Consider the following 27,827-nt stretch of genomic DNA (forward strand, 5'->3'; position numbering starts at 1 on the left):
GGGATGTGACATGTTTTATGGTGGTAAATAATTTTGGCCCTGCTATCCTAGCTTGCAGGTACTGATAGAGCGGATCCAAGCCCCAGTGGGCTTTTTCATGTTCTGCTTTTACAAACTGCCACATCACGTTTCCTGGTATTACTAACTGTCCCGTTTCCAATCTACCCCAACCATTTTCTAGTATTTTGCCCTTATTCCTTTGAATCCATCTATGATCTGATTCCTGGTAATCTGGCTGGATGTTGGTATCCAGCTCTCCTGGTATTAGGGCCATTACCTTCACTTCCCTAGCCCTTGTGGCAGCCAATTTAGCTTCTGTATCTGCCTTCCTGTTCCCTATTTCTGGAATAGTATTACCTTTCAGGTGTCCCTTACAATGCATTATGGCCACTTGTGCTGGGAGTTGGACCGCCTTTAGCAATCGTAGAACCTCCTCTGCATGCTTGACTGTTTTCCCTTGCGTAGTCAACAGTCCTCTTTCTTTCCAGATGGCCCCATGGGCATGTACAACGGAAAAGGCATATTTAGAGTCTGTCCATATATTAATTTGCATGTTCTCTGCCAATTCCAGAGCTCGAGTCAGAGCTATCAGCTCTGCCTTTTGGGCTGAGGTCCCTGCAGGCAAAGGGTTTGACTCAATTACTCTTTCTGTGGTAGTGACTGCATAGCCAGCCATTCTTATTCCCTGCTTCATGAAGCTGCTGCCATCCGAGAACCAGTTGTCTGCATCTTCGAACGGCTCCTCTTTGAGATCCGGACGACTGGAGTAGACGGCTTCAATTGTTTCTAGGCAGTGGTGTTCGATGGATTCTGCTGGGGCTCTCCCTTCTAGAAATGAAGCTGGGTTCACAATGTTAGTTACCTGAATAGTTACGTCATCTGATTCAGCCAGGATGGCCTGGTATTTTAGGAATCTGGAGGGCGACAACCAATGATTGCCTTTCTGTTCCAGCACAGCCGACACAGTGTGAGATACTAGCACAGTCACTTTTGACCCAACGTGAGCTTCCTGGCCTCTTCTATGTTAATTATCACTGCGGCTACTGCCCTCAGACAGCCTGGCCATCCTTTACTTACTTCATCTAGCTGCTTGGAGAAGTAGGCCACAGCTCTCTTATGTGGTCCCAACTGCTGTGCTAGGACTCCTAGGGCCATCCCTTGTCGCTCATGGGAGAACAGCCAGAATGGTTTTGATACATCTGGGAGACCTAAGGCTGGTGCTCTCATTAGTTCCAGCTTTAACTTCTTGAAGGCCCCTTCTGCTTCAGGAGTCCACACTAGGACATTCTTGGATCCCTTCAACAAATCATACAGTGGTTTAGCGAGTATCCCGTACTGGTAGATCCATAGCCGACACCAACCTGTCATCCCCAGAAAGGCTCGCAGATCTCTCACCGTCTCTGGTTTAGGCATCTGGCAGATGGCCTCTTTCCTAGCTGCTCCCAGGGATCGCTGTCCTCTGGAGACTTTGTATCCCATGTATATCACTTCCTTTTGCACCAGCTGTGCTTTCTGTTGAGAGACTCGATATCCGCTTAAACCCAGGAAATTTAGCAAGGAAATGGTCCATTCAATGCATTCTTCCTCTGTCACCGTTGCTATTAGGAGGTCGTCTACGTACTGCAAAAGGGTACCATCTCCCAGCGGCCTTTCCCACTGTTCTAATTCTTTGGCTAGCTGGTTCCCAAAAATCGTGGGGGAATTGGTCCATCCTTGGGGTAATACCTTCCAGGTGAGTTGGGTCTTTCTCCCTCTATCTACAGACTCCCACTCAAAAGCAAAGATCTTTTGACTCTCAGGGGCTAGGGGAAGGCAGAAAAATGCATCTTTCAAATCTAATATGGTGAACCAGGCCAAATTATCCTTTAGTCTAGTTAGAAGTGTGTATGGGTTAGCAACCACCGGATGTAATGTCTTAGTTATTTCGTTTACTGCTCTCAGATCCTGAACTAGCCTATAAGCCCCATTAGGTTTCTTTACTGGCAGGATTGGTGTGTTAAAATCCGATTCGCATTCTACCAATAATCCTAGTTCCAAAAACCTTTCGATTATGGGCTCAATCCCCTTCTTGTCTTCTATCCTCAAAGGGTATTGTTTTCTTTTCACCGGTTTTGCTCCAACTTTAAGTTCAACAACAATCGGTGCTGCTTGTTTTGACCTTCCCGGTATATCAGTAGCCCAAACTAATGGGTATGTCTCGCTCAGGATTCGCTCGAAATTGTGACTCTCAGGTTTGGGTTCCACACAACTGATTGTTAGGCTTAAAGCTGTAATCAGTTGTTCCTCATTTACTTGAAATTCCAATTTGTCTTTATTGAACTTTATTACGGCTCCCAAGTTTTCCAATAGGTCTCTTCCCAATAAGGGCTTTGGCGAATTTGGTAAATACAGGAACTGGTGAATTCCCATTTGTTTCCCAATTTTGTATTTAATAGGTTTCAAAAAGTAAGCCTTTTCTGGTTGGCCTGTTGCTCCCACAACTTGTACAAATTCATCACTTTTAGGTACCAATTCCTGATTTAAAACCGAAAAGGTTGCTCCCGTGTCAATCAAAAAGTTCAATTCCTTTTTACCTTCCCCTAGCTCCATTTTAACCAGTGGGTCTGCTAGGGTACGGCCCACCGGTCCCCCTCATTCACTATCCTGATATGTGGTAGTAGTGGTGGCCATCAGCCTTTCCCTTAGTCGGGGGCATTCTTGCTTCCAGTGTCCCATCTCTAGGCAGTAAGCACACTGATTTGGCCCTACTCTAGTTGAGTGGGGTTGGAACCTCCCCCTCCCTCCTTTTGGGTTGCCTCTACCTCTTCCCCTAGTTCCAGGTTCCGAGTAACCTGTCCTCTGAGCTGCCACTGCTACAGCCACTACTCGAGCTATCCTCCTGTCCTCCTTTTTCTTCTCCTCAACTTCTCTATTATTGTATACCTTCCATGCCTCATTCAGCAGTGTCTCTAGGTTCTTATTTGCTGGATGCTCAAGCTTTTGTAATTTCTTTCTGATGTCTGGGTTACTTTGTCCCATCATTAACCCTAGCAAGTGCTGTTTCCCTTCTTCTGTTGCTGGGTCCAGGGGTGTGTATTGTCTCATTGCTGCCCTAAGCCTATCCAGGAACTCCGATGGGGTCTCATCTTTTCCCTGTCTGATGTCATATAGCATTGACCAATTGATAGCCTTAGGAATCGCATTACGCAAGCCCATCGCTATCAGTTTCCTATACTGCACTAACCGCTGATAGTGCTCTGCATTGCCCGGGTCCCACTCTGGTTTACTACTGGGAAAATTATCTTCTAGTCTTCCTGATAATACTTGAGCATGTCGTCTTCCTGTTTCCGACTTCCCTTTCTGTATCCGTCAACTCCGACAACATCACCTCTATATCCTCCCAATCAATATCTAAGTTCTTTGCCATTAACTCAAACCTCTTTGCTACTCCCTCTGGATTCCTCCTGAAATTCTTTGCCTCGTCCCTCCAATTATTCAGATCACTTGTCGAGAACGGCACCTTTACTCTAGTCCTCTCTCCCACCATTGGCATAAGCTGTCGGACAGGAGCTATCGTATGGTTCCCTTCCTCCCTTTGCTTTGCTTCCCCCCGTGCCACAGATCTGGTATAATATGAGTGACTGGTCCCTTCTCCGGGATCCTCTTCCTGTGCCTCAATGCCTTCCCTATTCTTTCTCTTCTCTTTCCTCTTTTCCCCTTCTTCACCTCCTATCTTTATTACACAATCCATTCGATTCTCGTCCTGGATCTGTTGCCCTTTTTGTATCTGTCGGCTCCTTTCCTGTCCCGGGCTGCTGTCCCCCTCGTCCTCTGCTTCTCTCCCATCTCTCTTATCCTCTATCTGTATTACTATATTCAGTTTCTGTGAGCTGTTCTCTGTCTCCCTTTCACATGTCTCGTCATTCTTTTCACTATATCTCAATTCAGAGACGTCGCCCCTCAATTGAGAGTGGTCACTTCCCAGTGAGTTACTTTTGTCCCCAGTCCTTGGTGTGCTGGTTTCCATTCTACAGATGCTTCCATTTCTGGATGTGTTGTTATTCCCATATGGACTGAGTTCGGGCAGGCTACGTGTCTCCCTTCGGCTCTCTGCTCCTGACGGACTGCCTTCCTCCCCTTCGACTTCTAGTCTGGGTGGGCTGTCAGCATCCATGTAGGTCCCCGACCCCTGTGGACTATATAGTCCCTGGGGGCTGCTTTTCCTCTCATCGATCCCCAATTTTAATGGGGTACTCTCCTCCCAACTGTTGTCCAGTTTCTGGGGGCTGCGCCCAAACTTAGACTTCCACCATCGATCCAGTTCCTTTAATGGGCTAGGATCCCCTTGTTCCTCCTTTGGCCTGGGAAGAGGCCCTTCCCGCCCTGGAGCGAAGGGATGGTATTCCCACAGGCTTATTTCGCTCTCCTTTCCACTGTCCCTTCTTGTTAACTTAAGACATTGTTGCCCAATGCTACATGCATCACAGCAACGTTCTTTAGGCTTTGAACCTTTCTTATCTTTTTCCAGGGCCAACACTAGAGGGTCCTGAGGTGCTACGTTTACCCCACACTCTTTTTGCCACTCTGGTTTATTTCTTAGGGTAAAGAACATGTCAGCATACATCACCTCGTCCCATTTATTAAGCCGGCGGAGGAAAAGCATCAGTTGTAAAATGGTGTTATAATTAGTGGTTCCCTCCGGCGGCCATTTCTCATTGTCATCTAACTTGTACAATGGCCACCACTGTGTACAATATTTGAGGAGTGTCTTTTTACTTATGTTTCCCCCCGGAATCCCTCCCAAGTCCTTCCAGTGTTTTAGGATACATCCTAAGGGGGTTTTCATGTTTACGTCCTTACTCTGTTGGCCTCCCATGGCTATTCCCTGCGTCTGTGTTTTCGGTTTAGTCTCTTTCTCGCAGGCACTATATATCAGTTTATTTTAACACTTCATACACACAATTTCCAATCGATTCGTCCTTTTCCGACCTGGCTTCTCGTGAAGAACAGGAAATGCGGAGCGGGACTCCCCGCTCGCTTCCCAGCGATGCTGCGTCTCATTCCCTCTCACTCATTCCCACACTCTTTTATTCAAACGTCCTACCTTTCCGGTTTATCAGAGTACACCGCTTTACCACAAGATGTTGCTGGCAAACCGTATGGTACCGGTCAGCTTCGGGCTATTACACACCCGTAAAACAGCTGTAAACCAAGGTACAGTTTGCAGATGATATCACAATAAATTCTTACACACAAAAGAGGTCACAGTTAACACAAAATACTGAGTCCTTGTCCGAAATTCGAACTTACGTCTTACCAAATTACGAGATTCTTGCAAACAACATAACAATGTTAAACAAAAGTATAACACAAATGTATCTCCTCAAAACCTTATCAGGGAAAGGGAAAAATTGGACAGGGTCCCAGGCTGGACACGTTCCCAGGCGTAGTTTAAAGATCCGGACAAAGCAACAACATTTAAAGATTCAACAAAGCAACAGCATTAAGATGAAAGAAAAACATACACTCTTTTAACAAATACTCCGATTCCAAATGGGGACTTTAACCCCGATACCAAATGGGGACTAATACCTCAATACCAAATGGGGACTCAAACCCCGATACAAAATCCAATACCAAATGGGGACTCAAACCCCAATACCAAATGGGATTATGCCAAGGCGTCCCTATGGCTCCCGTCGGACGACCACGTCTGGCCTCCGTTTCCCAATTAAAGCGCTTTGTTCCAAAATCAATATGCAATAAACAATTAAAATACCTCTTAATTGGAGCAGGAGATGCAGGAAACCCCTCGTCCACCAAAGAGCGCTGGTCCGGGGGAGGAAGTCTCTTCTGACAAAAATCTGTCAGGGGCGCCCGAGGGTCCCGGCCCCGGACCCGGCTCCAGAGGACTCCTAAGGCTCCACTCCTCTCCCGTCTGGTCCCATTTGTCCCATCTGGGTCGCCAGAAATGATGCCGAATTTTGCCCCAAAAGGCAAGAATAACTGCCTAAGAGACTCAAGTAAGTCAGCATAGACAGGAGGTATTTTATTACGACGCGTCGGAGAAATCACAAAAGGGATTTCTGAATATCTCTTAACAGAAGCAGGCTTTTTATACAGTTTTGGGTGCAGGGTTACATCATATCATATACATAATCATGTCTTTGTATGCATATTCATAAGAGGCGTGGTGTGGGCGGAGCGTGGGCGGAGGCATCTATTTTGAGGATTATTCTTGGTGGTCCTTCCGGTGCCTTCATTGCGGGCAAGGGTCTTCCGATGAGCCTTCCTCTTTAAACATTTGAACTCCTATCCTAATATGGTCAATTCCTGGTGTACTTGGCTTGGTCCCCATGGCTTGGCAAGGCTCTTAGGGTCAGTTTGACATTGTTGGCTCTGATCATGCTTACCTCGTCAATTCCCCTAACCCTATCTCTCCTTACTGTTTGCCCTGCTTACCAAACTTCAAACAGAAGAATCCACCAGGATTGCTTTTGGATTAATAAGTAACCTGGTGCACAGCATCATCAGCAATTCCTGAATGTGGATGGGGCGAACCCCCCCCGTGAGACCACCCGCCGGTGATATGGGCAACGGCTCCAGCGTTTGGGGTCGCGTGAGTAGCTAATGGGATGGGAATGGGATAGGACTGTTCAGGGTTGATTTTCAGTCTGTGGCTCTGCCTAAGCATTTTGATCAATAATGCCCTATAAGTACCACTGGAAACAAAATTATGTTTTGTGCAGTAGCAAGATACATAGGTTGCAAAATGCTGATTGGAAAGGCAGTTTGGGGCTTCACTAACAAGTATCTGTATCCCTGTGCCCTGGGCAATTCAGAAAAATCAACTTGCCAGTAATCTCCCAGTTGTGGCCCGATTTGCAACTTTCCCATTTGTATTTGTCTCCTAACTACTGGATTATTTTTCAAACATACCGGGCACATTGCATTAACTCTTTTTGCCATTGCTAACATCTGATTAGAGATTATCTCATTCTTCAAAAATTTTACCAATGCTTCTGCCCCCCAATGACATTTATTATGTTCTGATTCCAAAATAAATTTCATTATGCGAGTAGGTACCACTATTTGTCCCATTGGTGTAACATACCACCCGAGCTGATTCCTCTGTGCCCCTTGCAAGTTTATTAGTTTTCCATCTTCTATTGAATATTTGGGCTCCTGATTCAGGTATGGGGTAGCCAGATTTGTTCTTACCGGTACCAATGCCATTTGAGTCCATACTTCCCGTGCCACTTGCCGTGCTGTAACATCAGCAAATTGATTTGCTCTGTAAACTTCTCCTTCCGCAGTCTGATGTCCTTTAACATGCATTACTGCAACTGCTTTAGGACTATGTACCGCATCCAGTAGCTGTAACACTTCTTCCCGGTGCTTGATGTTGGTTCCCTGTGAATTCAAAAGCCCCCTTTCTTTCCATAACGCCCCATGTACATGGACCACACCAAAGGCATGTTTAGAATCTGTCCAGATATTAACCCTTTTGTCCTTGCTCAAGTACAGAGCTCTGGTGAGTCCAATCACCTCTGCCTTCTGGGCCGAAGTTCCAGGTAACAAAGCCTTTGCTTCTATTACCTGATCCAATGTTACCACTGCATACCCTGCATAGCGAGTCCCATTCTCGACAAAACTGGATCCATCAGTGTATAGTTCCCATTCAGGTTCTTCCAATGGTTCATCCTTTAGGTCGGGTCTGCTGGCAGACACTTGTTCAATTACCTCCACGCAATCGTGCACCAGTCCCCCAGCCTCCTGGTCACTGCGTAAAAACTCTGCTGGATTAACATGGTTAGTAGCCTTTATTTCAATATCATCCTGTTCTCTCAGGATAGCCTGGTATTGCAACATTCGACCTGATGATAGCCAGTGACCCCCCTTTTGCTTCAAAACAGCCATGACCATATGGGGAACAAACACTTTCATTTTTGCCCCCAAAGTCAATTTCCGGGCCTCTTGAATAAGGATTATTGTTGCCGCCACGGCTCGTAAACACGAGGGCCACCCGGAACTTACCGAATCCAGTTGTTTAGAGAATTATCCTACTGGCCTCTTCCATGATCCCACTTTCTGGGTGAGGACCCTCAATGCCAGTTTTTGCCTCTCATTTACATACAACTGGAATTCTTTGGTCAGGTCAGGGACTCCTAGGGCTGGGGCCTCTTTTAGTGCCTGCTTCAATTCCTGGAAGGCCTTCTTTTGCTGTGTCAGCCATTCCAACCGATGCTGCTTCAAGGCCTCATACAGTGGCTTGGCTAGGAGACTGAAATTCATGATCCACAGTTGACACCATCCCACCATTCCTAGAAAAGATCACAATTCCTGATGGTTACGAGGCAAAGGAATAGCACATATTGCCTCTATTCCGTTTACTCCCAAACGTCTCTGCCCTTGTGCGATCTCATAACCAAGATAACGCTATTTTTGATCAATTGAGCTTTTTCCTTAGAAACCCGATACCCTGCTTGGCCAAGCATGTTGAGTAATTTAATTGTTAATTCCACACACATGTCCCTTTCCTTAGTGGCCAGAAAAATGTCTTCCACGTACTGCAGGACTACATACAAGGATCGGGATATTGTTACCTGGGCTGTCTTCCATTCCTCCAGCTCCTTGGCCAGCTGATTTCCAAAAATAGTAGGGCTGAGTTTAAATCCCTGTGGGAGTCTTGTCCACATAAGCTGCCTCTTTCTCCCAAAATCAGGACTCTCCCACTCAAAGGCAAAATATTTCCTACTCTCTACTGCCAGTGGGATGCAGAAGAAGGCATGTTTAAGATCAATCACTGAGAACCATTTAAACTCCTCCGATACAGATGTTAACAATGTGTAAGGATTAGCAACAACTGGATGTATGTCTTTTGTTATTTCATTAATAGCCCTCAAGTCCTGTACCAAACGGTACTTACCATTAGGTTTCCTCACTGGAAAAATTGGAGTAGTATACTCCGTTTCACATTCCTGTAATATTCATTGAACCAAAAATTGTTTAATTAACGGGGCTACTCCCCTCCTTGCCTCAAGCTTCAAAGGGTATTGCTTTACCCTCACTGGTTGGGCCCCTTCCTTTAGTTCCACCTTTACTGGCTGGGCAGCTTTAGATTTTCCGGGGACCCCTGACTCCCATACCCAGGGTACTACAGACTGCTCAATTTTTTCTGGAATAGGAGAGGCATCCACTTCCTTGATCACAAAAATGCCCGCTATTTGTTCCTCAGGAATTTCCAATTTCACCCTTCCCCCCACAAATATTATTTTCACGTTAAGTCGGGACAACAGGTCTCTGCCAAGAAGGGGTGCGGGGCAGTTTGGCATATACAAAAATTGGCGACCTAATTCCTTCCCCCCAAACCTAAGATTTAAAGGTTGTAAAAATGGTTGTTCCTCTAGCTTCCCTGTTGCCCCCACCACCTGTACCGTTGTGTCACTCAAAGGTCCCAATCGTCTATTAAGTACAGAATATGTGGCTCCAGTATCTACCATAAATTCTTGATCCTTTCCATTTATCTTGAAAACTACCTTCAAATCCCGGTCTAGTCAGCTTTGATTCTGATAGTTTCCCAAAAATAGTGCTTGAGCGGCCTCTGCTGGTCCTCCCGTAAATCCTCCCACAGGAGCATTCCCCATTGGACTCGTCCTTAATCCCATGTTTCCCATGCCCATACCTCCTCTAACCGGGCATTCATTTTTCCAGTGTCCCTATTGTTGGCAAAACGCACACTGGTTTGGATCCAACCTCCCCGTGTTAGGTGCAAACCCAAATCCTCCCTGACCTCTCGCCATCCTTCTCTGTCCGCGATTAGTTCCTCCCCAACCTCGACCCCTAATGGATCTTCCTCCTGCCCCTGTGTGCTGCATTATAGCCAAAATACTAGCTTGTTGTCTTTTTGCAGTTTCTTTTTCCCTGTTGTTGTATACCTTCCATGCTACCTCCAACATTTTATCCAAACTCTGAGTATCCTCCCCTTCCAGCTTTTGTAACTTTTTCCTAATATCCTCTTGTGATTACCCTAAAAACAATAATGCCAATTGAAGTTTTCCTGATTGATCCTCTACATCTAAATTAGTAAACTTCCGAGCCATGTCTTTTAATCGTTCCAAAAAGGCAGACGGAGACTCATTCTTGTCCTGCTTGACCTAACACAACTTAGACCAATTCATAGTCTTAGGTATTGCTGTTCTAATTCCTTCCACCAACAATTCCTGATATCGTTTTACAGCCCTTATTCCTCCCGTAGAGTTTGGATCCCACCTGGGTTCCTCACTCGGTACTAACTCATCAACTGTTTCATTTAGTTGTCGCAACCGAATCTCCTCACGAGCCTTTTCTCTAGTGGCTCTAATAACCACTTCCTTTTCCGTGGAATCCATTATAGTATCTAGTAATACCTGTAAATCATTCCAGTCCAGATTCTGAGTCTTTATTACCATTTTAACCACCCTTTCTACCCTTTCCAGATCCTCCCGATAACTCCCCGCTGATTGCTTCCATATTACCAAATCCCCTGGGGACAAAAACACCTTTTTAAGTATCCTTTCTCCCTGTGGTCCCACAGCTTCCCTTAACGGCGCAATTAACTGTGGCCCCTTCTGCCCCTTCCTTCCTTGGCGAGTCCACCCCGCTAATGGAGTTCTTTTAACACTCTCATTCCTTTCACCATCACCATCACTATCACTCTCACTAGATCCCATTTTTATAGATATATCAGCAGGCGGAGCAGGGGACACATTCGGAGCAACCGGAACCCTTGGGGGTGCTATACAATAGGGCAAATCTTCCTCGATCGGAGGATACAAATCACGCTCCTTTCTTTCTTTACATCCAACACACTCCCTCTCATCATTTACTTCTAAAACCAAAATACCACACTCCTTTTGCCATTCTTCTTTCCGGTATAAAACGAAAAACAAATCTAAATACTGTATTTCATCCCATTTCTCATTTCTCCTTAAAAATTGCATCAAAGATTCCATTATCCCCAATTCCAGTGTACCATTCACCAGCCATCCCGCTTCCCCCATCTCATATTTAGGCCACCAATGATTACAATAATCTATCATTTTACTTTTATCCAATTCTTGATTGTACCTCTCACTTTTCCATCATTTCAATATACAACCTAATGACGTATTTCCAGGTATTTTACCATTGGCTTGCACTAAGGTTTTAAAAGTTTTAAAAGACATCATATTACAGCCTTTAATTCCACCTTTAGTCCCAATAAACCAATATACCTTCTCGCCGTCCTTCCCAAAAAAAAAACAGAAGGCGAGTTCCGGTCCTGCGTACTTAGACGTCTTATGGCCGGAGCCTAGGCTTTTCCATCAACCACCAAATCCAAATCCAATTGTCACCTTTTTCCAATATAAAGCACCTTCGGGCTTACCTTATGCAGTTGTCCGACAGGCGCGGGGGTCGGGCACGAACCGATGACTCCCCGAGAAGTGCTCTGTGCCGGCTTGGAGTGGATCGAGACGTGAACCGCCCCGGCTACCCTCGGAGTCCTGCCGCGGTCGCCAGAAAACTGTTGCCCGATTGATAAAGGACACCAAACTCAGATAAGTTTTGTGCGGTGCTTTATTAAGGGCCCGGGAGCCTGTGGACTAGCGTCCCAAGTCAGAGCCCCAACTTTACGTACAGATGCTTCCCTTTTTTATGATTTGCATACATGCGATTCATAACAAGGTCTCCAAGAAACAGTTCCCCTTGCCTAGCGACAGACCCCTTGTGATACATTCCTTAGTTCACAAACAAAATCATAAATCTTCTGCTTATCTTATTGTATGCTGCCTCCAGACAGGTTAGCATTCTTACTTTCCTACACTGGTTTAAATATTTATTAAGTTCTTAAGACTACCTGCTAAGTTACACACAAAACCCAACACATATCATCAACAGCTACAAAACTGTTTTTAACAAACCAATTCGCACACAACTCATAACTAAACTGTAATTAAACATTTCACTAAATTTCATTTATTTTTCCAACATGACCAGTTCGGGAGTAACCTGTGGTAAGCATATTGGCCTCAAATCCAGTAATGCCCTTTTAAAGCCCAGGTCCCGCTGGCAAAGGGACCTTTCTAATTTTCATCATCAATGGGTGGGTCAAAATACAGCTTGCTTCCTGAGCCTAGTGGTCCCCCGACAATGGTTGCCCCACCATAAGAATCACAGTATTTGCATTTCCAAGCTTCCACCTGTGGTTTCCACCTGCAGATACATCCCAGGCCTGTCTTATTAGATCCAGACCAGAACCTATTAAAAAGGGTTCGAGTTCCGTTCCGGTGTTGCCACTTCCACTGATAATCATGGACAATATGTGTCCTACTTGTGGAATTATCTCGGGAGCAGCTTAAAAATAAGGGGTCAAAAGAACTTATCCTTCCCCACTGCTTTACAGCCTTCAAAATCCTTTCAGTAATTATGGAAGGAGCACCTTACCCAGCTACCATTAGTAAGCTTAACATATGTTTGATTCCATCTACCTTGATGCCTGGAACAATCATAAGGAGAGCAGCTGGGGGTCCAACAATCTAAACCCAAAGATAAAGTCTAGTCACAAATGCTTTTTTCCACATATATGTTTCTTGTTCTATTTAGGAAATAAATATCTCTTTCAGAAGAATGAAGCTGCCATGGACTTCCTTCTTCATCCCACAATCCTGTTCCCTTATGGATCTCATTCAGGCTGCTAACCCACCATTTAGGCTTGACTTGGCTGGCCACCCATGGCCAGCTTTCAGATCCTCCTGGCCCTCCACAGACCCAACAATTGCTAAGGTTAAAGGTTTTTGCTACTACTTCTCCAAAGTTTAGAAAACTATTTTCCCACTTTTGGCCCCAACCTAACTGACAATATAAGGGTAAGATCATTAAGAGAAACATTCTAACAGTGTAATCTAATCTCCTAACCTAATTTTCACTTTCACGTTGTCTTCCACATCGCCTGTGGCAAGAGAAGGCACAGAAACAGCTTAACATAAAGAAAATAATGACAGCAAGGACTGGCCTCCAATGACTGGAGATCTGAGAGGAGGGATGCCCACACAGACTATTTAAACAGGCAGTCTGTGGGTAGGCACATGAGGCTTCCCCCAGTGTCGACCTACTGGCTACTGCTCCAGTCCACTCCTGAGGAGTGTCACTCGTGGCTTCCCATCCTTTTTCTCCAGCTGAGACATCCAAATCTCCGGGGACTCAGAGACCTTGACCCGAGTGTGGTGGGTCCACCCGTGTTCAGGTGTCATGATGGCTGTTTCTGTGGTCAGCAACACATGGAAAGGTCCCTGCCGCTTTGCCACCAGGGGTGCTTCTTTCCACTCCTTAACTAGGACCCAATCTCCTTGCTGGATGTTGTGAACAGCAAAGTCCAAAAGCAGGGTCTGTGCCAGCTGAGCTTCCTTTCAAAGAGATTTCACAAGAGACAGTATCCTGGCCATATGTTGTTTCAAACATACATCACTTATCTCCACCCCCCCCCCCCACTAGGCTGAGATTTACAAGGGTAAGGAATTCCAAACATCAATTCAAAGGGAGATAATTGAGTATCTCCCCTGGGTTTGGCCCTTATTCTTGCCAAAGACAGTGGCAAGAGCTGAACCCAGGGCATCTTAGTTTCTTTTTTTATCACCAGCTTTAGGAGGTGTTTCTTTATTTTTCCATTCATCCTCTCAACCCAGCCTGAACTCTGGGGGTGCCAGAGGGTATGGAGATTCCATTGTATCCCTAAGGCAGTCATAACTCCTTGAAGAATTTTTCCTGTAAAATGAATTCCCCCATCTGAGTTTATTGCTTCCACAATCTCATATCTTGGAATTATTTGTTAAAAAAATACTTTAATAACAGATCCTGTAGTTGCTGAAAGGGCTGGAAATGCTTCTGGCCACCCTGTTAACTGACATACTCTTACCAGAAGATATTTGAATCTTGCCATTTGAGGCATTTCAGTAAAATCCACCTGGCATCTCTGGAAGGGATGTGCAGCCCAAGGCCTCCCCCCACGCAAGTTTCTTTGTAACTCTGTTATTGGTTTTAGGACAAATCAAACAACCCTCAATAGCCTCCTTTGCCAGAATAAAAAGACCCACAGCGACGTTTCATCCCGATCTCAGGAGGGACGATTGGCATGCGCTCCAGGAGTGGCCGTGCCCCGCCTTAGCCGCTGACTGGCAGGATCATGGTTTGGCCACTGGCTGGGGTCCTGGACCACCAGGGAGTGGCCGATAAATGCAGACCCTTGTTGAAGGATCAGAGTAAAGGAAAAGGAAGGACTCTTTGCTTGCTTCTCCAAGCTGCTTTATTTCTTTCCCGCGCAGGAGCGGCGCCGAAGTGCAGCAGGTGATGCAACAATGTGCAGAGGCTACAGCCCTGCGCGGGCAGTGGCAGCACCGCGTGGGTGTTCTTTCCTGCAGCAGGAGCAATGCCAAAGCGGGGCAGCTGATGCTGAAGTGTGTGGGTGTTCTTTCTTGCGGCAGAGAGCTGCGCCGAGGCTGCAAACTGCAGTGCCGTGCATGAGTGGGCGGGGCACGGAAGCCGCACGGCTCAAAGAGGGGGCAATGGAAAAGAGCGGGAAACAGAGAAAAACAGCGGCTTTTATGAAAGAGGGGTGGATTCCTGGGAGGACATCATCTAACGAATCAGTGACTAGATAGGAGGGATCTTGGGGGACAAATGTAAACATAACAAGGAGCGGGAAAGTCGCATACCAATGGCAGAAAGGAAATCTCATAACTGACAGCGAGTCATCTGGATAAATGAGTGAGACAAATTATGACAGACAACCTGCAGGGACAGGATTTTTGAGGATAGACAGGGAAGAATTTGGAATTATCATAACTGCCACGGAGAAAAGGTGGGAAGACAGGTAGTAAACAACTTTAGACAGAGACTAAACATATAATCTTCAAACCCCCACTGCCACAATCAGGGAGAGACAACTTCAAACTCCCACTGCCACACCACAGCAGCATACCTTTTGAGGAAGGCTTCTGCCAGTCCTCAGGAGCCCCAATGACTCCCTCCATTAAGTTGTTTTAACAATTGTAAGGCCAGAGCTTCTGGTATCTACAGCTTATCATCCCTTGTAAACCAATTATCCCCTCTGTGAAAAACACCATTCACTTGTGTTAAAATTTTAGAAGTTTAATAGTAATGAAAATAGTAATAAAAATAAGGAAAATAAGAATTTGGACAATCAAAGTTAGCACAGTAAAAGACAGTAAAAAGCAAAGAATTACGGATGTCAGGGTGCTTTGTTCTCTGCCACACAGCACCCTTTGCTAACAAAGGAATACCCCTTAAAAGCAGTAGCCTGTTGCATATTCATATATCTCATACATGATTCAAACATTCCTTTCACACTAGGGTGTTTCTGCTTACTTTTAGCTTCCCCCCCCCCATCTTGTAAATCAATCTTCTTGGTACCTCGAAGTCTGGACCTTCCCAATAAGGAGGCAATAATTTTTCTCTTAAGATCTTGGTGTCTTGTTGCTGTAATCTCTATGCAAAAAATTTCTTGATTATCTTATCCATTCCTTGAGCTAGTTACAAAAAGAATCCTACATCACATAGTCTCTATTTCAATATTATGCCATAGCCCAAAAAGTATATTTACCACACTACTTAAAAGAAATTAATACAGCATAACTTTCCAACATAATACGTTATGAACAAAAATTCGGTTAATATTTTTTTTGTGAGAAAGAGTTATAGGGAGGCAGCCGGATCTCTGTTTCTGCCAGGGTTCTTCGTGCTTTGTTATTGTAATCACGGGTCCTTGTAGCTTATCTCCTCTTTTGTATTAGTAAAAGCCCTGGCTAGGGCGAGGTAATGGCCCTTCCCTGAGGCAGTGCTCTCTTACAGCATAGGGAAGACACTTGAGAGGGTGGGGGGGGTTATGCAAAGTGACTCCAAAGACCAGCATGCTTTGAGACCTCGACTCCAAAATGCACAGAGAAAACCCCAAAAACAACGAGCCAAATAAGAATTGAGAGACTAAAGTGATGTCTGGACATGAGGAGCCAAGTGCTGAGCCTGCAGAGATGCGGAGTCCCTCTCGCCCTGAGCAGAGAGTCCTCCCAACGCCGGGACCAAGCAGGACCGAATGCTGAAAAAGTAAGATCTGACGGGGACATCACGCCCTAAAAGCTCCCATGAGGACTGGATCCCCCGGGTCTGCCCCTAGTGGACAGAGCTGCGCATATCCTCCTCCTCTGAGTCACCCTGGGAGACGCGACGGGAGACTGCAGCCCTGCCGAGCCGCCCAATCCTGAGCTGATCACTTTTAATAAAGGCATTAAAAAGGAGAAGAAGTCTCCTGGCCCTGTTTATTTCAATACATATAGTATTCATTTTAATATTTGCAAAGAGACAATCATAAAATATGCATTTTTCAAAATCCTCCCTCGTTCGTTTTATAAATCATTTGGCTTGAGCAATATTTCTTGTCCATTTGCATTCTTTGGACTATGCTGGTAATCAAATAAAACAGGGGATTAAACAAGGAAGAAATATCAAAACAGTTGTAACATATAAAAGAAAGAAACCTAATTTCATCCACTATTCTATCCCAAATACATTACTTCACCAGCTAGTTTTTAACATTGTTTTCCTATTTTGGATGGGTACCCGGGTTACTTTTCTGATACCTTTTGCTTTTTCCAGGATGCCATCCCCGTTGTCATCTATTTTCAAGAATCTGATATATTAAACTTTCCACAAATACCGTCTTCTTCAGCCAAGAAAAGAGGAACTTTGGTTTCTTTCTATGTGATGCTTTTGGTAGTGTTGAGATATGATGTCATAGCTTGTCTCAGTTATCCTGGTTCCTTCCCCAAGTCTGCCAGCCACCTCTCCCTCCCCCTCCCTTGCCCCCTGCTGAGTGCTGTCTGTCAATCTTGGCATTCCAGAAGTGTTATGAACAAAAATTCGGTTAATATTTTTTTTGTGAGAAAAAGTTACGGAAAAGGCAGCCAGATCACTGTCCCTGCCAGGGTTCTGCATGTTTTGTCATGGTAATCATGGGTCGTTGTGGTTAATCGCTCCTTTTGTATTAGCAGAGCCTTGCCCGAGGCTAAGTTGTACCTTTCCCAGAATAGTGAAGACACCTGAGAGGGTGGGGGGGGTTATGCAAAGTGACTCCAGGACCAGCATGCTTTTTGGGACCCCGACTCCAAACGCACAGAGAAAACCCCAAAAACAACGAGCCAAATAAGAGTTGAGAGACTAGAGTGATGTCTGGATGTGAGGAGCCGAGTGCCGAGCCTGCAGAGACACTAGAAACCTTCGTTGATCCTCACCCTGTGTTCGAGAGCCCCCGGGCCAGGTCTGGGAGGAAGCGAGACTGAGATTAAATCAACATCTGACGGAGACACCACTCCCTAAAGGCTCCCATGAGGACCGGATCCGCGAGCTCTGCCCCTAGTGGACAGAGCTGCGCATATCCTCCTCCTCTGAGTCGCCCTGGGAGACAGACGGGGACTGCAGCCCTGCCGAGCCGCCCAATCCTGAGCTGATCACTTTTAATAAAGGCATTAAAAAAGAGAAGAAGTCTCCTGGCTCTGTTTATTTCAAGAAGGGCATCCAGTGATTGGCAGGGTTCAAAAGATGCTTTTCAGTCCTGGGGGATATTTGGGCATCCAGGTGTCATTTGTCCCCTGAGATTTCCTCCCCTACCTGGTTGGTGGGATCCCTACCCCTTCCCTCCCCCTCTCCCCGGGGTTAAAAGGAACCGCAACCAGGCGGTTTGTGGAGTTCTGTTAGAGCTGTTGCTGCATTCGGAGGCCTGTGGGCCAGGAATAAAGCTCTGGATTGAAACCCTCTAGCAGAACCCAACTCCTTTTCCTTTGCCTCGCCTTAAAGCTTCTCTGCCAGAGGTAAACCTGAACAGGCACTAATAATTTCCATCCACAAAACAAAGTTATTATTTCAGTTGGTTTGAGTTCTATCTGGATAGGGGATAGATTTAGTACTCAACACTTCTTGCAATAAGAGCATAGACTTTGTAATCTACAATACCAATTATTCCCACAATTTAAACATTTACTTATAATCCAACTAGTGTGTCCAGTATTTGTATGACTCAAATAAAGTATACAGTATGGCACTGATGGAAATTGTAATTACCCCTCTTCCCTGTGCAAGTCACAGGCTAAGGCAAGAATATAAGAACTCTTTGTCCAAAACAGTCCCGATCCTCCTCTCTGAAGTGGAAGTATTCCTCTCCAAGGAGGTGTCGGAGGCATCTCTGGGCTTATTCAGGCAGTACTTGAAACCAGTGATGTAAGCCTGGGCTTATGTCTCAGTTAGGTGTGATTCTTTGTACATTCCTTGGATCATTTGGGTCTTCCCAAACTATTATCACCCAGTCCCTGTTTGAAAGTCAATTTGGTATCACCCGGTTTAGACGTGATAGTCCATTCCTCAGGTTCCTTCACAAGTCCTTTGATTTTGCTGGCATGAATTCACCCTCTTTCCTGGTTCGGATTGCTGCTTCAGTAGTACCTGAAAAGGACTTCTTAAGAGCATAGAGACAGTGACCAAAGGACGACAGTACCACTTCAGCTTTCTTCCAAAACTTTCTGGTTTCAGCAAAAAGCTTTTTTTCCACAGCTGCCTCTTCTTCTTGTATCCAGCTGTGCTAACAGCTGCAGAGGCAAATTCTTCTTTTTGTGAGCCTCAAATAGTTAAACAAGAAAGGTTGTGTCGCAGAATGAGGCCTTTGCTGGGGTCAAGCCATTTGTCGGTGAGGGGAGACTCAGACACTCAATATGAGTGATAAGCAAATTCTGTTTATTGAAGAGAGCATTAGACACCTATACAGCAAATAATAAGCTTATGAATATTCTGTAAGCTAAGCAATCTATTGGTTAAACTATACCATGAACTCTTCTTCATTCCTTAGGGGTTACATCTCTCTTTTCTCATGTCTTTTTCACTGTTTGTTATTATACCACAGCTAGTCCCAAGGACACACTATCTACACAGGTGCAGGACTTGGAATTAGCCATGGTTTTGTACTTTTCCATTTTCTAGCAGCTAAATTCCCAACAAGGTTGGGCCAATTTTAACAGGAGATGAATCACATCTATTGCTTTTTACCCTTTGGGCAACATTTAACTGTTTTAGTATGACAAACCTATCCCTCAGAACAAAAGCCCCCTCATCTAACAGCAAGAAAAAAGGAAAGAAAAGAAACAAATAGAAAGAAAAAAGAAATCTTGCTTTAAAAATAAACTAACTTTGTGGGGTTTGGAGCGTCATTGAGAGATTAGGCTATCTCTGCCTTGATCTTATTTCTAGCACTGGCCCCTCTCCCTCTTTTCACAGCAGTGCATTCAAAGCTGCCTCTTGCCCTTCCCCCATTACCGCCTCTGCACAAGAGCAGTCCGGGACAGGGTGGACCCTGCCCTAGCGGGAGCAGGGGGAGGTATTCACAGACAGCCACCAGCACAGGGATCCTGGGGCCACGCTTCGGTTCCCTTTCACTCACTCTCTTTCTCTCTCTCTCTCTTTTTTCTTCTCTCTCCCTTGACCCCCTTGCCATCCCGGACTCGGGACCCCGGCAGGCTGGGAGCCACCCCCGGCGGCTCTGCCCCTGGGCCAGCCCGCTCCTCAGCCTCAAAATCGTGCAATCTGTGCCCAGCACTGCTGCCAGGTCGGCAACCCCTCACCCTCCAAAACCCTGGCACAACCAAGCCAGCCCCAAAACCCCAGTGGCACCCCACGCACACCACACCCCGCGCCGCCTCCACTGGGTGGACGAAGGCTGGAAGTTCCCGCTCCAGGTCACCCCCATGAATCAGCCCCTGACGCAGCCCCTGAGACCCCGCCACTTGCATAAGAGCAACAAAACATCTCCCAACCTTGACAACCCCAAACCTGGCTTCCCCAGGTGCTCCTGACATTCTTTTTCCTTAGTCAACATATCCACTTTTCCCTTCAAGGAGACTCCCTTCTGCTAAACCTTCCTGGACTCCAGTTTGGTATTGAACAACCTCCAAACAACCATGTGTTAAGACACTTCCCTGCCCTTCATGCAGAAATTGCATTCAAACTCCTGTCCTCCAGCACTAAGATATCATCACTCCATGTAATGGGTTAAAACTTTAAGTTTGTTCATCAAAGCTGACAAAGTTATTCCAGTAAGACTGTTGCACCACATCCATTTGTTTGCCTAGTAAATTTCCAGACTTAAAAAGATAAGGAAGGTGAAACCAAAGACAATGGGTTTCACAACATTTGTTTATCTGCTTAGTAAACTGTTGACATGGGTGGTGGGCTTGCTATGATTGATAGCACAGTATTAGCTTATCCGCTCAGTAAAATCATTTAGATTGATTTTACTAAACTGGCTAAAGTAGGGAGACATCGATACCTGCTAGTCCTGGTTTGTGGAAGCCTTTCCAACTACCAGGATAACTGCACAAACAGTAGTTAAAATTTTGTTTGAAAATATTATACCAAGATATAGGGTTACGAAAGTCATTGACTCTGATAAGGGGACCACACTTTGTGTCTAAAGTTATTCTGGAGGTAATGAAAATATCATCATACTCCATGACACCCTCAAAGCTCAGAAAAAGTTAAAAGGATAAATGGGGTCATGGGTCAAGTGTTTACCATTGACACTATTAAACATTAGAACTAAGCCTAGGATGGATGTGGGGGTCTCCTTCTTCAAAATGTTGTACGGGATGCCTTACCACTTAAATACACTCCAATACCACCCCAGCTTCAGGGACCAGCAGATTAACACATACTTGACCACCCTAATGCGATACAGAGAAGAACTGTGGAAAAGAGCATGATAGCCCAAAGACCACCTGTTGCCTTCAAGGCGTGGCGACCTGGTTCTAAGCCCCACACGGTGGCCCAAAGCCCAGGGTCACTCGGTCCATATGCTCCTGACACCAATGTGGTGAACAGCAAATGGCATTTATTGAGGGGTCACAAGGGTTTTTATGGCTTGGGCAGTCAGCGTCATTTCCTTCTGCTCACGTCCGGCTGGGTGCGGCCGGGCACGGAGCACGGGTCTGATTGCAGGGTGGGGGGTGTCCTATCTAACCGTACAGCCCGAGATTCTTCCGCGCACTTGTCCCTGACTCTCCACATTCCCCCCCCCCCCCCCCATGATAAGTAAAAATCTTACAAAGCTATAAAATGTAGAGGTTACAAAATTTCATGGCTTAGTAGAATTAGTGTACAATTCCAAGTGTGTTAGTAACTGGCACGCCTTGAAGTAATTGTCGGCACTCGAGAAACAAAATGTTAGCCGTTTCTAAACGCCTTTTAACGAATAGCACCAGTTTGTTTAATATGCAAGGCCCAAAGATTAGAGTTAGTAAGATTATAGTGACTGGGCCTATTAGGGTAGAAATCAAGGTGGTGAGCCATGGGGACCAGTTGAACCACAACTCGAACCGGCCCTGTTGAGCTTCTCTATCCACTTTTCTTAGGTTTAGCCGATTTCTCAGTTTGGCCATGGAGTCTCTGATGACTCCGGTGTGGTCTGCATAAAAGCAGCATTCCTCTTTCAAGGCGGCACACAGGCCCCTTTGCTGCATGTACAAGAGGTCCAGTCCTCTCCTGTTTTGGAGGACAACCTCTGAGAGTGAGGAAAGGGATTTTTCTAGGGAAGAGATGGATTTCTCGATCCTTTACAAGTCCTCGTCGACTGTCATCTTTAGTTGTGCCAGTCCCTGATGTTGTGTTGCAAGGGCCGAGATGCCTGTGGCAGCGCCGGTAGCTCCTAAACCGAGGAGCATTGCGATGGTGACGCCTGTTATCACTTCTCGTTTGTGGAGCCGGTTGGGTTCCTCGAACAAGCGGTACACCTCTTCTTCCTGGTGATACAGGACTCTGGGGACAATTAAAACTTGGACACAAAAGTCAGTAGAATGATCGAATTTGTCAAGGAGTACACATGGGCTTACCCCAGATCGTTGACAGACCCACATTCCCGATGCAGCTGGGATCACCCGCTGGAACTTCCCTCCCTTAAGTCTGATGAATTCCCGGCAGATGTTGCCCATCTGCTTTGCCAAGGTTGCATTGCCAAAGCATTTGCCTTGGCCCATAACCTGACTTAGGGTAATGCCTCTCCGGAGGGTGTCCCATCTGCATTGGCGTGGATTGTCTGACCTGAAATCTGGGGTTCCCTGTAGGCTGTAACCGTTTCTTTGATGGCCCCCTCACCTGAGAGATGGCGTAGAACCCACCTGAATGGCTGGTGAGGGTAATATTTTGTGTCTGCCTCTCCTCCGCCTACTAACCCTAGAAACAAGATCACACAGAGATACCGTTACTGCTTTGATTTTGATGGTGCGAGCTTCTCAGGGGATGTCTGGTCGCTCGATGGCCTCTCTCTCTTTCCCGGTAGTGGGGCATATGGGTTGCGGGGGCATCCAAAGATCCAGTCCTGCAAACAAAGTCTCACAATTCTCATGAGTTTCTCTTTGAAGGTCTGGTTTAATAGATTTGAGCGGACACCATTTAATGTCCCCATCTTTTTTAACGGCCGCATACCCCCGCCCCGTGAGCACTAGTCTCCAAACCTGTTCCCACTCCCCTAGTTTGTTTTTGATCACAAGCCTTGGGCCTTCCTCTAGTGCTCGAGTGACCCAGTGTCTCTGGGCTGGACTGTTTGTTTCATCCCCCCTAGGGAATTTATTTAACGCTAGCAGCGCAGTTGCCAGTATGCGAGCCTGGTCACCCGGGGGAATGGCATTGGTGAAGCCTTCTGTCTTTGCTAGTACTTCCAGCTTAGTTTTCAGAGTCTGGTTTGCTCTTTCAACGATGACTTGTCCGGTGCTGTTGTATGGGATGCCATGTACCAAGGCAATGTTCCATTTCGACACGAATGCTTGGACCACCTTTGAAATGAAGTTTGAGCTGTTGTCTGTTTTGATTTGTTTTGGCACTCCAAGCCATGCCACGGCTGTTAGCCAATGTTGGATGGTCGCTTTGGAATCGGTCTTGAGATGCTGTGTGGCCACAATCATGCCGCTGTACGTATCTACGGTAACTGCGAGCCACGCTAGTGGTCTCAACAGCTACAACAGCTGGCATTGTGTAAAGTCTGTCTGCCATATTTCTGAGGCTTTGAGGCCTCTGGGGTTGACGCCACTCGACCACAGTGGCGACTTCTGGCAGTGGGGGCACGTGGCGACGACGTGCTTTGCGTCCGCCGTAGAAATCCAGCACCTTTTCGCAAGCGCTTTAGCTCCGATGTGAAGGGATTCGTGCAACTGACGAGCTTCTTTCAGTGTCCATATGCCCTTTGCTGCGGCGTCAGCCATGTCGTTGCCTATTTGGTAGAATCCTTTGATCGGGTCATGGCTGTTGACGTGGATGACTGATATGGTGCCTTTCCGTGAATAGAGTGCTTCCTCCAGCATCGTTGCCACTGTGGAGACTGACACACCTGGTCCGGACATGGCTAGGCAGAGCTTGGCCACAAATATGGAGTCAGTCACAATGTTAAGGTGTTCTTCTGGGAACAGTCCGCACGCTAGCACTACGGCTGCTGCTTCAAGCTGTTGGACTGAAAGCGTGGGGTCGGTTGCCTTGACATATTGCCACTGTTCTCCTGACTGCCATACTGCCGCCACGGTGGAGGTCTGCGATGATGCGTCCGTGAAGATGGTTGGTCCCGCCTGCGGTCGGTTGATTACTTTTGGTGGGAGGTCGATATCGATGACCGTGAGCAGCCGAGTCCAAGGGGGTTTTCCTGCATAGTGAATCTCTCCTCCAAAGCCTGCAAGGGCCATGGCTAGATATTCAGATGTTGTTGTTGACTGCGCAGAGAGCTGTTTGCAGAAAGGCAGGTATATCTTGGAAGGTTCGATGCCCAGATGTCTTAGGGCGAGTTTCCTGCCTTTCATAATGAGGCTGCTGAGGCACTCGACTCCCAGGGAAAAGGCACGTGATGGTTTCCCCAAGACCACCCATAGTATTGGTTGGGCCTTGTCGGGGGGGGTCCTTGGGCTAAGGCTCCCACTCCCCCCTTTTTTGTAAAGTGGACATACAGATCGACTGGAGCGCTTGAGTCCCATCTGGTGAGCACGCTCTCTGACATCTGACGTTCGATGAAGTTGAGGGAGCTTATCGCTCCCGGTATCAGGGTTTTCTGCTCCCATGGGTTCTTCCCTTTCAAGAGGTCATTTAGAGGGTCCATGACCTTGGGAGGAATCAGGACGATGTTGCGGAGCCACTGTACGGACCCTACCAGCTGTTGCACGTTGTGGAGCATCTTGATGTCCCGGCGGATTTTCATCTGGGGAGGAGTTATGTAGGAGCTTGTGATTCCCACTCCTAGAAAGGTCACGCACAGTCCCTTTTTTATTTTCGCACTCGCTACCTCAAAGCCATTTGTCTTTAAGGTCTCGGAGATGGTTGATACCAACTGGTCCACTTGTCTTGTTGATGGCGCGGCGATCAGGATGTCGTTCATGTACTGCATGATGGTCACAGTCGGATTGCTCTGCTGGACTGGTGCGAGCGCTCGGTCAACTGTGATCTGGCAGATGGTGGCAGAGTTGACCATCCCTTGTGGAAGCATCCTCCATTGGAAACGTAGGTTGGGCCGCTGGCTATTTGGGAAGACGATGGAGAAGGCAAAATGCTCCTTGTCGTCTTCTTGCAGGGGAATAGAAAAGAAGCAGCCTTTGATGTCGAGCACTGCACAGGGTTGTCCTCTTGGTATCATCGAGTTCATGGGCAGTGAAGTTTGCACGGGGACCATAGGCTGGATTCTTTTGTTCACTTCCAGCAAGTCGTGCAGGAGACCAAAGCCTTCACCAGACCGTTTAGGTATTACGAAGATGGGGGTATTCCATGGGCTGGTGGAGAGTTCTATATGATTCTTGTGTAATTCATGGCTAACTAACTCAAGGAGAGCAGTCATTCGAGGCGTTGACAAGGGCCACTGCTTGATCCACACTAGATCGACTGATTTCCAAGTCAGCTTGATGGGCAATGGCAGGTATGCGACAGTGGCCCTTAGAATAAATTTGTCACTCTAACGTCCAGCAGGGCTAGGGCATCCCTCCCCAACAAGGGTCGATCAGTGGGTGCTTGCCCACCTTCACGGGGAAGGCCACCCACGGGTCTCGTTCCCATGCTTTCATGGCCAAAGCCACCCAGGGGCCTCGCCCCCAGGGGGCTGTTCTTGGTATTCCTGAGGTGCAGATGGGCTTGATTGAGCCATTGGCTGGGCGACAAATTTGGTCATTCCCTGAGGGGGTGGTGGTGGGCATGAGAGCCCTGTGCCCCATTGAGGATTGCTTTAGCTGGGCTGCTGCATGTTCCAGGTGGGAGGAGGCTGGATACGGCCCGGCTGCCCCCTCCCTCTCCCGTTTCCCTGAGGTCTGGATCTGCATTTCTTCCACATGCCCAGCATGGTCCCCTAAGTCTCCCCTGGCGTGGTGGAGCAGCTGCTGGCGGGCGTCCTGGCTGGGGGCAGTTTACTGCCACGTGGCCTGCCTGGCCACACTTAAGGCATGCCATCACACTGGTTATTGCAGTATGAACTGCTGCTTGGATGGGGGCTCGGTGTTCTTCCTTTGCAACGTGTCTGATCATGGCAGCTATATTAGACCCAGGTGGCAGTGATATTAAGATGTCCTTGGTTGCTGAGTTGCATTGCTGGCGTAGGCACTCTGCCAGCACAGAACCCTTCGCCTCTGAGGGTAATGCAGAGGAATCTAATGCTGCCTGAAGACGGTCCACAAACTGAGTGAAGCTCTCACTCTCACTCTGTTTTATACTGGACCATGGGGAGGGTTTGGCTATTACTTTGGAAGCAACACGGATGGCTTCTCGGGCAGCACGGGTTGTTGTCATAACCTCATGGGCCCGCAAGCCCTCAGCCTGCGCCTGAGGGGTAATCATTGTAGGGTCTGTGCCCATTAGCCTCTGTATGCCGGAGCCGTGTAGTGGATGATCTGCTCCTGTTACCAAAGCTAGCTGCTTTACACAATTGTCCTCCCATTCCTGTTTAAAAATGATCATCCCTGCCCCATCGAAAATCATCCTGCAAGTCTGCTTAATATCAAAAGGTAGCATGTCATCCCCTCCAAAAATGCTGTCAATGAGTGTGGAAACCATGGCAGAATTAATCCCCCTGTCTGCAATCGCTTTAATAATTGCCTGTACGTCTTTCGGGTTTACAGGGGAATAGGTCCTTTGGTTTCCGCCTGACCCCCCCACACGGACCGGGAACACCAGAGTGGCAGACGGAGCCCACTCCGCGCATGCTATTTTTATTTTCCGCCAGTGTGTAAGCGGGGTTCGATCTTTCTCTGATAACCCCTTCACCCACGCAGGAGCGCTGTGGCTAGTGACCTTATATGCCACTGCTCTCTTTCTGTTAAAACTAGAATCCGAGTCGGAACCCCCCGATCCCCCCTCGAGCTCGGAGCTCGAGTCAGAGTCCGAGCCGGAAGTTGACTGGCCGGACGTTTCCAGGCTGCTCTGCTGTTTTCTCGGGCTCCCACCCCGCCCCTTCTTGCAGGGGTCAGGCCGTTCCCTCCCCCTGGGCTCCCCCCGCCTCCTGCTGGGGGAGATCCTTGCCCTATAAGGACCTAATATGAACTGAGCGCTCTGATTGGTCTTACGCTCCTCTGCGGGGGCGGCCCATTCTCCCCGCTCGCCCGTGCATGCGTTGTTAAGCAAGCCGTCGGCATTTCCGCCCCCCGCCTCCTCCTTTCCACCCTGCACACGCGGTTCGGGGCTATTTTCAAACGCATACGGTGGGGGGGCGTTTTCATCGATCCCTATGGCGTCCGACAATCCGGCTGCTTCTGTCGCCTCCTCCGCGAGCCCCTGCCAAAATGCCAGCCCGTGTTCCCCCCCGTCTGATGGTAAGTCGGTCTGCTCGGGGGAATCCGGCGTTCGCGGTTCCGTGCCGCCGATCTGATCAAAGTCCTCCGCGGTCTGCATTGCTGCGCCCACCCCCAACTGCGGCGTGACTAATAAACAAGTCTGCGCGGCTTTCCAGGTTTCTTGCTCTTGCCGAGCTTTTTGCAGAGCCTGGATAACTCTGCCCCACGAGTTTAGTGCTTTCCCTGAGCCTGAGGACATAGTTTCCTCGGCCAGAGCTTTTGTACAATTATCCCAAACCCCCGGATGGAGGATATCCACTGGGCTTTCTATAGCCCCAAGCCTAATCAGTCTCGGTAATGCAAGACATAGGTCTTTAAGCTTACACTCAATACCCCATTGTGCATGCATCTGACTTACGACCTTCGCTATGGCTTCCATGGTCCACGTCGGTCCTGGGGCGGCCCCCCCCCACTGCACGAGGCCAGCTGTGCAGCCGCCGGTCCCCTGTCCAGGCGAAATCCCCTAACCCCAGGCGCTGATCGGCTCCCGGGTTTTTGGCACCAGATGTTGCCTTCAAGGCGTGGCGACCTGGTTCTAAGTCCCGCACGGTGGCCCAAAGCCCAGGGTCACACGGTCCATATGCACCTGACACCAATGTGGTGAACAGCAAATGGCGTTTATTGAGGGGTCGCAAGGGTTTTTATGGCTTGGGCAGTCAGCGTCATTTCCTTCTGCTCACGTCCGGCTGGGTGCGGCCGGGCATGGAGCACGGGTCTGACTGCAGGGTGGGGGGTGTCCTATCTAACCGTACAGCCCGAGATTCTTCCGCACGCTTGTCCCTGACTCTCCACACCACCACAGAAAGAAGGTGAATCTCATGCCAGCAGAATCAAAAGACTTGTGAAGAAACCTGAAAAATGGACTCTCACATTTAAACCGGGTGATTGGATATTAATTTGTCCTGGGGTGACGTTATGATGCTTGTATATCCCCATTCATCT

At 47.5% G+C, this 27,827-nt stretch overlaps 1 protein-coding gene across 1 annotated transcript; it reads right to left on the reverse strand.

Moving 5' to 3' along the window:
- Positions 1–357: 357 nt before the first annotated feature.
- LOC135459263 (uncharacterized) lies at positions 358–26,943 on the reverse strand (the record flags this gene model as incomplete). The annotated part of the gene is given in 7 exon segments (XM_064735036.1): positions 358–990; positions 993–2,158; positions 21,664–21,861; positions 23,206–23,450; positions 23,604–23,758; positions 24,085–24,795; positions 26,619–26,943. Coding segments are annotated over 7 exon segments (3,433 nt in total), but the record flags the coding sequence as incomplete, so codon positions are not given.
- Positions 26,944–27,827: the final 884 nt, after the last annotated feature.

This window comes from Zonotrichia leucophrys, chromosome W (assembly GCF_028769735.1).
Source record: "Zonotrichia leucophrys gambelii isolate GWCS_2022_RI chromosome W, RI_Zleu_2.0, whole genome shotgun sequence".
Taxonomy (NCBI): Eukaryota; Metazoa; Chordata; class Aves; order Passeriformes; family Passerellidae; genus Zonotrichia; species Zonotrichia leucophrys.